A 14,800-nucleotide genomic window follows, 5' to 3' on the forward strand; every position below is an offset into this window, starting at 1 on the left:
TAATCCAGTGCTAAGTTTGACATGATATTTTCTCATCTTGTGTTGGAATGTGCAATTACAAGCTTTTGTTTTGAAAGTTCGTCTTCCTGAAGTGATCTTATGATGTCTACAGGTCTTAATATTTTTAGATATTGCACTGTACAAGGATAGTGGTCTTTCTGGAAAAATGACCATTTGGTATACATTCAATATATTTTCCCAGACATCTCTTAAAAAACATGTCGAAAGAGTATTGGGAGCATAGTCTGGTTTTTTTCCTTTTCATTATCAATGTTTCTGTGTAATATATGAGGCTACCTAATTAGTTGAGGAAAGGTTGTGGTGCTTGAAGGAATTATGCAGATGAAATTTTAATAATATGAACATCCTGTTTCCTGGTCGCATTTGTTTAAATTTTAATTGTGCCAATTCAGCCTAAAACCTTGCATTGTACTTTCAGACTTTTGAGGAGGCGGATACAAAACATGATGGGAAGATTGACAAAGATGAGTGGAGGGGCCTTGTCTTACACCACCCTTCTCTTTTAAAGAACATGACTCTTCAATATCTCAAGTAAAATACCCTTTCTTTCAGTAGGTTTTATTTGCGTGACAAGGTTTTTACACCCAGTTTTATACTTGCTTAGTGAATCTTTATACACACAAGATGTTCATTCTCTTGTGTGTAATAGCTTATTAACTGAAGGTTGAATGCTCCTTTAATAACCATTTCGAAATGTTTGTTTTTCCAATCTGTGCCAGGGATATCACAACCACCTTTCCAAGTTTTGTGTTCCACTCTCAAGTTGAGGACACTTAGGTAGAGATGGCAGTATATTATTTATCTGCAATTGTTTATGAAATGCCCCTTCCTTTAATGGATAGGTATTATTTATTGAAAGTGAGGACACATGGAGATTTGCCCCTTGTAAAGTCTGTAGCATATTTTTGGTGGTTTATTTTTATGAGTGATTTTTTTTGTGGGAAATGTCTTTTATGACCAAAAATCATTAGAGTAATTATTTTTTGTCCTACAAATGGCATCTCTATTTGTAAAGCCACTCGAAATTTTTATGACAAATACCAGGTGTCATTTCCAGTTTGGACACATTCAGTCAGAGTCTGTAGTTATTCTGGCCACTAAGTTTTTTTCTTGAACAAGGCCATCATAAGGTGACCTTTAAAATGGATGTTGTGCAATTCACAGTGACTCTATGTGAGATGATTTGTGATCTGGTGTTGTTGCAGCGAGTTCCAAATCTTGGAGAGGCTGACTGTTGTCAAGGAGGAACCTGGCTTTCTTCCTAGTAAATCCACAGCTCCTTGTATGTAGTCATTACGATCTTATATGTTGTCGTTGAGAAACAATATAGGCATATGGCCTTTTACTTTTGTTGAATTTTTAAACTTTCTATACTATAAAGTTGTCATTATACTTTGGTCATTAATTCTGAAAGCTACATTTGTAAACCTCCAGGCTGATCTTTTCGTAAGCACAGTGTTCAAGTTATGTTGTGCTTTGTAAAAATAGAGAATGGTGTGGAAGCAGTCTTTTTCTGTTTCAAAGACATCTCTGTCTAGAGGCTTTCACAAGATGCTGAGTTGAGACGGTGATGCACTATGTCGGTCTTCTTCCCTGGGCTCAGTCTTCTTCTTCAGGCATCTCCTATGTAATGGAAGGGAAAGTTCTCGGGTAAACTGTTGCTCTGGACAAAGCAAAAGCTCATAGAGTTTTCAGATGCCAAGGAAAAAAAGTCAGGATGTATCAAAGAAATACCATGGGAGTTCACAGTGGATTTTGGTGCATTAGCTGATCTGGTGCAGCAGCTTGTGATCAGGATGTTCTCCTGTGATTTCCTAGGCAAGAGGGAGAGGCAATGTCTGCAGGGGGAGGAGAGCCTGCCCTTCCAAGTGGACAACCTGCCAACAGAGAGAACATTAGGGCCCAAGTTCCAATATGAGGTGTGCAGACTCCAGAGAGAAGACAACAGCATCCAGATGAAGCCAGCAGAGCAAGCATTAGGGCCCAAGGGTTCAATATGAGGTGTGCAGAGAGAAGAACAGCATCCAAATGAATCCACTGTTATCTCTGAGATGCAAAACACATCCAGCTCGATTATTTCTTCGCAATAAAACAGAGACTCGGCATTTCCCAATCAAGGATACGAGAAATTATTGAGAATCCTGAATGCAGCAGGACTTTGATTTTCAGACTTGGCGGTAGGATGAGCATTTTAAACAGTTGGGGTTTGTGGACAAAGCAGTTGAAAATGCAGAAAGGAGAGCAACCACTCCATCCTGGGGCTAAACTGTTAAGGAAATCAGCATTAATTGTGGTGACACGTCATCAACAGCTTTTGGAAAGGTTGAAGCCGCAAGTCCAGACATCAAATTTCTCAAATTGCTTTTAAGTTTTACCAGAAGAAATCATAAGGGAGAGAATATACACATACATCTAGTTTGTCTTTCTATGTTGTAGACACTCATCCTGAAGAAAGGTTGGTGTTAACTTTTAAGGTCATCAATAAACAGACAGGCTAAAAGACCGGTAGGAAGAATTAGCAATTGTATGTTTGGTTGAGGGAGTTGGGTGAGACACTGATAAAGATTGTGGGAAATTTCCCAGCACTCCAGTCTTTTAGCGAAACTCATTACATGGCATCATAGTAAAACAAATGGATAAAACACACTTTTTTTTGTTGGTGGTGAAATCCATGTATGTTTATCACACTCTCGCACGCATGCACGTACACGTGCACGTGCGTGGGAAGGCTCTCTTCCAAGAACAATGTATATCGAGCTCGACAATACAGCAAGAGAATAGTAAAACACACTCTTTGGTGAAATCCATTTCTTTTTATATTACAAAAAGCAGTCCCCGAGGAGGGGACACGCTGCTAGTCCCCGAGGAGGGGACATGCTGCTACAATCTCATTGTATGACAAGTAAGCAAGAGAGTCAAGATCCCGAGCATGCAGACAATCGAAGAACGATTGCTGCAAAGAAGTCTGGAAGAATGTATTCTTCAGCAAGGGATGGATCACAAGAGGCCCTATAGTTTCGATCCTTCCATAGAGTCAATAGTGCTCAAGAGCATACCCAAGTAAAGAAAAGATCGTACCCCTGCCTGACAGGATGAATCCCAAACATCTAGAAAAGCTTGCCAAAGCAAGCATGAGAGAAGAATGCCTGAAGTTGCTGCTCTGCAGAAAAAGCAAGAAGTCTGTCCGAACAATAGAACTCGTCAGAAGAAAATTTATTGACGAAGAGGGAGCTGCAACCTCCTCCACCACCGAGTCATAGACCAGAGGCTGTTTGCATGAGCAGAAACCCAAGGCGGAACATTATACAAGTTTGCAAATGTGACATCTGTCAACAGCAACGATCTGAGTGCAGACCCAGTCCTTGAGGCTGTCTATAATCTCAAGACATGGTCTTGGATGAAAATCACAATGCATCTATGACAATATGTGCCGGAGAGGTCTATAATGTTGTCCTGCATCAGCAGGGAAAGATGACACCATACCATCATCAAGCACATCACCCACAAGGCATGTCTTTTGACCAAATAAAATAGGGCTTCTAGAAGAACAAAGGATAGGCAAACACCTTTGACTAATGAAGGCACTCTGCATGCAAAGAGTTTCCAAGAAGAGCATTCCATTTAAGATGTGAGAGTATGCGCTTCTAGTCGAAAAGCATGCGAGCTCCATGCGAGAGATAGACCATCAATATATCCAAGGAGAAAATCCCAAGGAGTAGGCGCTTAGTGACCCAAAAGCATTTGTGGATAAATGCAAAAGCAAGTGTCACATCATATACACACATGGTTGATCACTTTGCATAAGTTCAAGCATCATTTTCTCCTCATGTGCGAAAGTATGCACGGGAATATTTAGGATATTCAATGCCCCATGCATCTTTGGTGAGCAAAAATGCTCCACTGAAAGTAATCGGATAGATTTATGTCCATGCTATGATCTCCAATTAGCTCAGACAGAGGTCTTGCTTAGCAAACATTTACAAACCTCTCGAAAGTTACTTATGACTTCAGGATTCTGTGGTTGAGCATGCATTTGATATTGTGGATGTACTGCAAACGCAGCTCCATGCAAAGGGGTGTGCATTTGCTTCCATCTCTCATCGGCCAAATATACCACTTGTTGCTTCTCCCTAGGAGCAAAGCGCACAAATTCTTTAACTTGTCGTATTGCTTCTGACATCTTCCAATACACTACCCCCATAACAAAGGCATCAGCATCAACCATCCCACCTTGATGCTTACTCCTCTAGCCACCTTGACCACTGCTTGCCCTGGAGTGTTTACTGTCTTCCATACTATTACAAATGGTTCTACACCTTCTTTTAGTCTTTCGACATTTTTTCAGAATAGAGATGATTGTACAAGATGTACACATTTAGAGCCTGGTATTGCGTACTGCGTCTTTTTTTCTAGCCAATTCGCCCATCGTCTATCACACTTGTAGGCCAGCTGCCAAACCATATAAAGATAAAGCACGCATAAGGCATGAAAGATTTCTCTCAGTATTCTGAGGAGTGAAGAAGGAATCATCATAAGCTTGCATAACCAATGGTGGCCTTCTTCCATGTATCTGTAACCCATGCAAAGCACCTATAGCTACTAAGTCATCCATGTATTAAATCATCAGATGAGTAGCTATGACATGTAGCACTAAGAGGGCAACCTTATCATACTAAACAAGAGGGAGTCCATTCATAAGTAAGATCCCCATATAGAATGCCAGCAGCTTTACTATCTTGGTACAGTCCCCCAATAAATAAGATGTTACTTTTTGTCCCCAAATCCCAGCACTTTCATGGCTTATAAGATGGAATCCCATTGTACCAATATCCACTTGCAATAAGAGAACATCGTGCTCAGTGTACTTAGCATATTCAATTCCCACATAAGCATTGGCAATATTATCATGAATGTCTGCGGCAGGGAATGAACGCATACTGGGAAGAGTGTAGAAGGAACCTTTGATACGACTCACTATCATCTTAGCAACCAACTTGCAAATGACAAGCACGAGAGTTATGGGACTCCAATTTGCAATTGACTCACACAAATGTTTCCTAGGGAATAATTTAATCATCCCTTTTTTAGAACTAGCTAGCATTTGTTGAATTTCCCAAGCATGATTAATCATATATAAATATAAAAGTGCAAGTGAAATGGTAGTATTGTAGGAAGAACTTCATTGTAAGGACGTCCCTACCCGGAGATTTCCATTTGCCACATGAATTAATGGCATCTTTCAATTCATTATCCTTAAAAGGAGTCTCAATTTGCATAGCCTGATGAGGAGACATAATGGATTCACATGTAGAAGTTCTCGTCGTGTAGCCCTTACAACCTGTGATAGGCAAATAACATTCCCAAACTATTTTGCATAGTGGCTAAGACATGCCTGAGCAAGGTGTCTGAGAATGTGTCCAAGTCCCATCTTGATTTTTAACCCTGCAAATATTCTCACTTTGCCTGTTATAGTGCAAGCCTTTAAAAAAATCCTTGGAGGAGCAACCCTTATCAGTGAAAGCCCCATTACATTGCAAAAATTGCCTTGGTTGACACAAGGAAGTGGCCTCGGGATTAGATAAATCCTAAAATGATCGATTTCAATCAAGCCCTAACGAGTACTTTTAGGCCCGATGACAACAATTCTTATTGATTGCATAGCTTGCCAGATTAATGCTCTAGAAAGTGATGATTTGCAGGGCATAAAGCAGAGGCAAACTCAAATCTCTCTCCTCCCAAAAGACATTGTATAACAATCCATCGACCACCTTGGTCATTAAAAGCCACAATAGGCTAAAGGGCATGTTTCACAAGAACTACCACATCTGGAAATCAATGGTCACCTGCATAGAAAATATCCTATCTTGCAAAATGCTATGTCTGGCCTGCATAACCATGATGATTATGCTCCTATAAGGCAACTATATCACGGTACAATCTATTAACATATGCCCATCATTTCTCCGTCACATAACCCTTGTACATTGTAAGGCCATTTTATTTGTGCCAACATATGTACATACTCTATCACATAAAAAAGAAAAATCAAGATTGCATGTCCACCTCAGGATTCGAGAGTCAATCCTAATGTGGGGCCACATCCTGATGACCAAGCAGTAAAAGCGTAGCTTTATCTTTCAGAAAAAGAGTACGGCTCGCAATCAATACAACCCGAGTAATAATCTGCCCTTTAAAAGATGCAACAATCCACGTACGAGGTGGAAGGTCCCTCCACTTTATGAAAAATTCCCTCAGGGTTTGCCAACCTTCATTTGAAGATTTTTTCTTAGCTTTTTCGTAAGATATAGAAGCTATTGTGCCATTACCATTGGACCAAAATACACATGTGCGCAACCACATGCCATTGTTTGCTTAACATGGTTCTCATCAATTGAGTTACTAATGCAAAACTCTACAATGAGGATGGAAAACTAGCACAAGGTAACTAGAGCAAGGGATATGCACAAGAGGCGAAGGGGACATTGTAGTAGGATAAGTAAGAGACATAGGCAAGGGGATGGCAGATTATAAGAGAGAAACAGAGGAGGGGAATCGAGGAAGCCACAAATGTAGCCAATGGGATTGCTCAACAGTGTCTTATAGTCTAGGTGGGGTGTTGCTTACCATCGTGGTTGATGGGAGCTCGTCTGCAAGAGCCATAGAGGTCGACAAATGTGAGCCTTGGCCGTCAACTCATTTGCCGAGCGGGTCAATTGTGGCGAGATCTAAATGCTCTACCAATGCACAATCAAATCAACATTGTAAAGGCTCAATCGCCTAATCGTGAAAACTCAAAATAGGCCTAACTTTGAGCATTACAAGGAGTACATGATGGTTCGTGATTCTTGCATGTGTGCTTGGGGGTTGTACATGATTTCCTTGTAAGTTTTGCTCTTACCCGTTGCATCATTGCCATTCATGCTCAGATCTACTACTAGCCACAAACATGTAGTTGAGAAAGGAAGGAGATTGGCAACCAAAACCCTTAGGCAATTTTGCTTTGAATATATTAGTAATTGCTCCCATGCCCATTATTAGACTTGAGCATCATGTAGGTCATGTTGCTTTCTACTCTTCTCTTTCTTCACAGCCTGAGTAGTGAGCCCGTCTCTTGAGCATGGCATTACCTTTCTCTACTCTCTCTCTCTTCTCTTTCTTCATAGCCTGAGTAGTGAGCCCGTCTCTTGAGCATGGCATTACCTTTCTCTACTCTCTCTCTCTCTCTCTCTCTCTCTCTCTCTCCCACCCTCCCTCGCTCCCTCCCTCCCTCTCTCTCTCTCTCTCTCTCTCTCTCTCTCTCTCTCTCCCTCCCTCCCTCCCTCCCTCCCTCCCTCTCTCTCTCTCTCTCTCTCTCTCTCTCTCTCTCTCCATTTGTGCCTTTCATTCTTATTCTCACTTGCTATGCCTTTATTTGCTTTGTTTAATTAATTATTTGAGAGTAAGAATAGTTTATCCTCATGTTGGAAGGTTTCCTCCACAAGAGCACATGGTCCATGGGCGATTCATACAATTTTCTACATTAGGAGCCAAGAGGGATATCTCACTAGGTGTCCTCTTCCTGAGACTTGCGAGCACACAAGTTGCCTTTATCAATTATGTCTCCACCATCATGATTGCTCGCATTTGTAGATCCATGCTGAAGTATGCCAAGAGTTGTGTTGTATCGTCACCATTGCAAGAGTTTTTTTGAAAATCCAAGACCTCGCTCATGTTTGTGTGGTCCACCATCATGTGCATGTGCTTTGTGATGTTTGAGTCCTTCATGATTGCTTACACTAGTTAATGTATCTAGCACCATGCATAAGTACATTAAGAATTATGTTGCATCCTCAACATTGCAAGGTTTTTCTTGTAAATCGAGAACCATGCTCAAGTACATCAAGAACTATGTTGCATCTTCAGCATTGCAAGGGTTTTGTTGTAAATCCAGAACCATGTTCATGTTTGTGTTTTCCTCAATGTCTATTTCTTGTGCGTCCACACTATCTGCATCTAATCAATCTTTGGATGCCTTCCATTTCCAGTTGTTGTTATGTTCACATATTCTATGGTGAGAACGTGTGTGGGGGGGTGGAAAAAAGGGTGGGGAGGGGGGTCTTAAAATTTAGAATGTTGTAATCTAGTAGCCAAACACTACTCATTGTAAAGCCTCATACAATGTTGCTTGTTATCAAATATTTTTCCCATCAGATCTTTCTCCATAATTGGATGCGGGATTGCCTTGAAATTAAAAGAGTTGCAGTCCAACGGTCAAATGCCATTCAATTTAAAGCTTACTTGAGATGATGTTGTTCTTTGTCAAAGATTTTTGCAAGGCCCGTGAAGCTAGCTCTCCATGTGTCCTTGCAAGTGTTCGACTTGCAACATAGCTCTTTCCAATGTTCTCTGAAAAGAAGGAAAGACAAACACATTTCAGGGTTGCAACCTTTTTTAAGTATGTGCCGAGAGGGTGACAATGTCTAGCTTTGGGCACAAGCTCAAATTGCACATGAGATCCACGTTCATCTAGAATTAGCAAAAGGCTAGTAGTGGAGGAAACCATTTGCAAAGAATTTGATTGCATACTCATCATAGCATGTGGTCACATTACTGAATGTAATTGTACTTCTTCCTCTATCCTTTGAAAGTGTACTGTAAACCCTGCAGCATCGACACAACAAAGGGTAGTTACATGCTCATGATTATTTGGCATCAATCAATACATGCATCATGTTTTTCTTTTGGGAATAGTGTACCTGCCATTTTCATTGCCTACTTTGACTCTAGTCTCATAGACTTTTGGGAATAGTGTATGTCCTTGCCTACATGGACAGTGATCTCATCCACTTTGATATGTGTGCTTCTCATACATCCATTGTATATTATCATGGAATGTCTTAACATTGTTAGGTCAAGGGCTGATGATGATTCCATAGGCCAGGCTTTCTAAGTCTTGCCATTGAATGGAGAACTTTGGTGCCTTCTTTTGAAACCTTTTCCACCAAGACTTACATGGGTATCCCATCTAGAAGGCATAATAGTGGTCTTGGACAAGCTTGAGTAGATCCACCCCATGTCTCAACTGCGTTCCAAAAAACCAATTCAATAGTAACTTCTCTTCTTTGCTTGCTAGGATCGTAGGTGGTTCAAAAATCCAACTGATCTCCGAGTGAAGTGGCAAATATGTTGTCCCTTGCCTATTAGAAGCTCAACCTCCAAATCTCATGTTGGCCTCTCTATATCTTCTTTCATCCAAGGTGGCATTCTTGAGTTCTCTTGAGGGAGTTGGATAGCCTTAGGGAGGGCTTGAGCAGCGTAGTGGGTGGAGGAGGAGGAGGAGGAGGATGTGGTAGGGTTGGACCATCTTCTTCTAGCCTTGTAGGCCTTTTTTGCATACTAGATTGATCCTCCTTTGGATCATGGATCTTTGCTTTGTGCTTTGCGCATTGTGTGCATGCTAAAAATCAAAACTGTGGTGGACAGAAAGACTTGAAGAGAAGAGAGAATCATGAAGAGCGTGGTCAGGTTGTATCCACACTTCTGACTACATGCATTCCTCCTTGTCTTGCTCATGAAGGATTTGATGGAATGAAATATCTACAATGAGTCATGGGGTCCTCGGATTATTATTGGGCACGTTCTTGGTAGACAGAGTCAATGGGAAAATAGTTTCATTTGGTCATCAATGGTCAAAGAGCATGCAACTTTCCTGTTGTGTGCTATTATATTAACATGGAGCTAAGTTTGAATTGTTTTGCAAGCGGGTACGTCAACTAAGAAATGTGCTTGGAATGATTAGTACAAGGTGGATATTTGTGTGAGTCTAATGGATCAATAACTATCCATATTAATTTCTATTAATGGTGGATGTATGCCAGATGTAGGAAGAGATTGTCATATTTCGTGATGTTGATGTCAGTTCCCCATGGTGGAGGGTAGGAGGCTGCGTAGTGAACCAACCAATGTGCGTAGTGTAATGAAGCCGACTCATTGTCTCCACATTCATGGGGTGAAGTAAGACTGGTGTGGAGTGCCATTGAGATGGCCAAATAAAGTGTATACCATGCACACCATTTTGGGGCCCTACTCTGCTCATACACATTTTCCCTAGGGTGAAAACAAAGCTACCCATAAAGGCATAATTTATGGACTATTAATTTTCCACCAAAGCACACCATTCTCAATTTGGTTTTCGTGTGCTGAAATACCATGCATACACATGACAAATCCTTGTGCTTGTTTTATCAAAAAATTTGCCGTACTAAGACATAGTATATATTGCTTGGTTTGGGAATTGTATATATCAATCAATAAGGTGAACCCACAAAATTTTAAGTTCTTAGAGCATAGAAAGTCACAATAGGGAAATCCTTTGGCCGAATTGCAAATCATATCAAATTTTCTTGTCCAATTCAAAACTATAGCAAAATACCAAAAGTGATTCCTAGTCTTGTGATTTGTCTATGGCACCTTTATTACTAATTTATTTAATATAGTTTCCATTAATATTATTTTATTTTAAGAGGTGGCTTTGAAGTTTTAATTTGTGATTAGAAAACATAGTAAGAAAGGGTTAAAATGTAATGTGAAGTACATCATAACATTGCAAAATAGTTGAATAATTTCATGGAAAGCAAGGAATGTTCAAACTTGCAAGGGTTGGCAAATAAAAGGCTTCTCATAGTGTTAGGGAAAACTCAACAAATTCTAGTAAAGCTTTATGGTCTTCCTCAATGATTTGGTCCAATGATTGTTCCAACTGTTTTATGAAATTTATTCATCTCCTCCACCATGCCTTTCCTAAGGACCAATATTCTACACCAGTCTTGGGAATCCAATTTAATTATGACCTCATGGACTCTCTTTGGAAACATGGTCATAGCAGCTTGGCATGCTTAAGTTGGGGCTGGTAAGGGATCTCCATAACCAATCTTTGAGAGATCCACACACCAAGCAGGGGCCTAGGGGAGACATGCAAATTCAATAAGTTAGGATCTTTGAAATCCATACAAACTTGCAAGGGTGTATGTGGCTTAATTCATCAAGGCCTCTACTTCTCCATTATCCCACATGCATCATAACATCGTAGATAAATAAGTACCCCTAGCATCCATAGCTTAATTATGCCAATGCTTCCAATGACCCAAGTGTATCAATTACAGCAAAGTCGGGAATGACCCAAGTATTCTTTATACCTTCCAAAAGGTGTTAGATAGGGTTTTCTATTTCAAAACCTCATAGAGTATTCCAATTCATGATCAAAAAGCATGTACTAGCATTCTTCATGTTTTTGATAATTGAAATATATATGAGTAGCATAACATATTTTAGTATGTCCAACAGTAAGAGTTCTACATTTCAGAGAGGTTGTATACGATTTTTAAGGCAAAAATCAAAAGATGCTAGAAAAAGCATTGGTTCTGCCCTACAGCGTGAACAAAAAATAGTAAAGAGTTTTCTCTAACAACTAATCTATCAAAAAAGTCCTCACAAGGACTACAACCTCCTTATCAATAGGGTTCATTGAAAAAACTCCCATTTGCATCAAGATGTCGGTCCTTGGATGCTGGTGCCAAGTGTTTGAATCTCCCTTCCATTCCTTATCTATTGAAATATCAAGAAAAGTTAGACGAAACAAGAGTTAGAACCTTTGTTTTTATCTTGTAACCACATGCTTCAATGCCCAACTACGGTTGTTATCCCTGTCCATTAAAGAAATTCGAAGGAAATTTCAATGTCTTTTTCTATTTGTGTTCTCCATAGAAATTTCTTAAGTAAAAAAGGGAAAAAGCCAACCAAGCTTCTCCTTCATTGAAAACTTCCACCCACTCCTTTATTTAACTTCAAATAGTAAATAATAGAGTCAAAACCTTGACTTGAATAAAGTCCCGATCATTTTCGCGTTCATCCAAATACTCAGCTTACGACTAGTAGTCTCAAGAAACCATGTATAGTCTAATATTGTAGTCCATGGTTAGTATACTGCTTAAGTGATCATTTGGGGCGAGTTATCTAAAAGAACTGCAAAAAATGCTAAAAAACCATGTATAGTCTAGTCCATGGTTAGTATACTGCTTAAGTGATCATTTGGGGCGAGTTATCTAAAAGAACTGCAAAAAATGCTAAAATATCATAAATTGCATGTATTGTTTCTGAATAATACAAAAGCTACTCCTAAGTTTCGCCATAAGGGACACATATTGGCTCCTCTTTCTTAATACTCTTCTTGAGTTGCCTGTTTATAGGGGTCCTGCGTTCCCAAGATGCAGTACACATCATGTACTTTGGCATTGGTAACATTCTGGGTTGATCTTCTTCAAAGTAATGCAGCATCAGTAAGCCGTGGATGCTTACTACTATGTCTTCACAACATAGCTAAGTTCGTTTCTATCAGCGAGCGGCCAGTCCAAGCATGTAGGAACCAGTGAGACAGGGAGGTGGTGATAGCCTGTGTATATACAGAGCTATGGCTAGGCAGCGCCTATCTTCGTCCTGAACTATCAGCTCCTCGGTTTCTAAGGCGATGCATCGACGGGCCAACCGGAGGGACGGACGTATCATAGGGCACTATCACGTAAGATGTGCCTTGAGCAAAGAAGACCACTACCAAAGTCCGTGACAGTAATTCGGGTGGTGGGTCTAGCTGGGGCACTTTGTTTCTTTTCGGGTACCTGGGCTGCTCCTATTCATTATACGAGGGGTGTCAGTGTATTGTCACCTCATGGCATTGCGCAAGTCCCAGTTGCATCAAAGATCTCAGAGGTGTTACATCCACAGGGGTGAAGCTCAATGCACGCAGAGAGTGATGCTGGTTACACATTCAATCATACATGCTAGGTGTCGAGATCTTCTAACCTCAGTAGCCCCCCTCCGGGGCCGAAGGGTTTTACGTGCTAAAGAAATCAAGGAAGGAAACGTGAAGCTAAGAGTGGTTTGATGGTAAGCTAACTTTTCCATCCAACGGCGTCACTAGTCAAGTAGGGAAGTTCATTTCAACGACCCCCGTTCCTGTCATTAACATAGCTTACTATACTTCAGGGTATAAACGAAACAACGAGAGAGCTGATTACGACCAAATGCAGAGGTAGGGAAAACAGATTTAATTTCCTCAATGATGCGTAGAGGATGCGTATAGGGCAGTCAGACACTAGGGTGGAGTCCAGGGAGAGTCTGTCAAACGGGTGTGTCGGTCCTCACTTGGAACGTTCAATGTCCAACATGGTTATTGAAAACCAACGTTGGTGAGCCACATGTGTTACAGTGCAACGTTGGTGACCCTCACGTGTTGTAGTGTGCATGACGGGGATTTGTAAAATAAAAAGGCATGCATAGACCTATTTATGGGACAAGATTCGGTACGGTTCTTGGGTAGAATGTTAGTGAGTCATACCAATTCTCGGTCCATTACGAGATGTAGAGAAAATGATTTAAACTTACCCTATCAAAAATGTTTCACCTCCTCGCAGTCTAGCGAAAAAGGGTTGTCTACCATAAACCAATATGCTACGCTCCTTCAAATAAAAACCTAGCCAAAGTATTTATACCATCATATATTAGAGTCGTACGGAGTTTCATCTTCTTTCGACCATCGATATCTAACATGGATATTGAAAACCAACGTTGGTGACCCACATGTGTTCTAGTGTGTGCGACAAGGTTATTCAAAACAAAAAGCCATGTATAGGCAAGATTTGATATGGTGCTTTGGTATAATATTAATGACAATCATACCAAGTCTCAGTCTATTACGAGATATAGAGCCATCGATTTGACCTTACCGTAACAAAAATATTTCTCGACGCAGTGCGACAAAGAGATTTTGTCTAGTGTGTGCGACAAGGTTATTCAAAACAAAAAGCCATGTATAGGCAAGATTTGATATGGTTCTTTGGTATAATATTAATGACAATCATACCAAGTCTCAGTCTATTACGAGATATAGAGCCATCGATTTGACCTTACCGTAACAAAAATATTTCTCGACGCAGTGCGACAAAGAGATTTTGTCTAGGTTTTATTTCATTTTGAGTAGCATAGCATATTGGTTTACGGTAGACAACCCTTCTTTTGCCACATTGCACACTGAAACATTTTTGATAGGGTAAGTTCAAATACATTGCTCTATATCTCATACTGGACCGAGAATTGGTATGAATCTCAATAACATTTTACCCAATCGCCATACCAAATCTTAACCCATAAATAATTCTATACATGCCTTTTCATTTTACAAATCCCCATCGTGCACAATACAACACGTGAGGGTCACCAACGTTCAAGGTTTTTCAGAACCATGTTCAGCATCGATGGTCAGAAGAAGACAAAGATTTGTAGGAATCTAATACATGATGGCATAAAGATTATGGCTAGGCTTTATTGCATTTGGAGTAGAGTAGCATATTGTTTTAGGCTAGATAACCCTTTCTTTGCTGCACTTCGACAAGAATTACTTTTGTTAGGGTAAGGTCAAATCCATGGATTTATACCTACTAATGGAATGAGACTTGGTACGTCTCTAAGTCACATCGTGCCCAAGCACTGTATTAAATCTTGTCCCATAAATAGGTCTTTACATGTCTTTTTTTTTTAAAGAACTATGATGCACACACTGGAACATGTGTGGTCGTCAATGGTAATTTTTCATAACGGTGTTGGGCATCTTCAGTCTAAACAAGATGAAACTTGGTAGGATTGTAATAAATGATGGCATAAATGTTTTAGCTAGGAGGTATTGAATTTGGAGTAGCATAGCATCTTGTTTTAGGATGGATAACATTTCTTTGAGGCACGTTGAGGTGAA

At 40.2% G+C, this 14,800-nt stretch overlaps 1 protein-coding gene across 6 annotated transcripts in view; it reads left to right on the forward strand.

The window, feature by feature from the left end:
* The window catches only part of LOC147891802 (calcineurin B-like protein 3), a 207,927-nt gene that overhangs the window by 47,630 nt on the left and 145,497 nt on the right, over positions 1–14,800 (forward strand). Inside the window, exons 8-11 of one of the 6 annotated variants that reach the window (XR_015542472.1) lie at positions 440–552; positions 741–798; positions 1,227–1,303; positions 1,456–2,663. The exons of 3 other annotated variants lie outside the window; for them this stretch is intronic. Coding sequence is in view for 1 of the 3 variants with exons in the window: in XM_087388488.1 (XP_087244614.1) it covers positions 440–552; positions 741–798 (171 nt within the window). In the remaining 2 variants the exon portion in view is untranslated. Of the gene's footprint in view, positions 1–439; positions 553–740; positions 1,054–1,226; positions 1,304–1,455; positions 2,664–14,800 lie in introns of those variants that run through there. 2 more of the 6 variants (XR_015542473.1, XM_087388488.1) reach the window with 2 other exon arrangements.

Source organism: Dipteris shenzhenensis, chromosome 17 (genome assembly GCF_047967505.1).
Source record: "Dipteris shenzhenensis isolate YYH24624 ecotype China chromosome 17, Dip_SZ_1.0, whole genome shotgun sequence".
Taxonomy (NCBI): Eukaryota; Viridiplantae; Streptophyta; class Polypodiopsida; order Gleicheniales; family Dipteridaceae; genus Dipteris; species Dipteris shenzhenensis.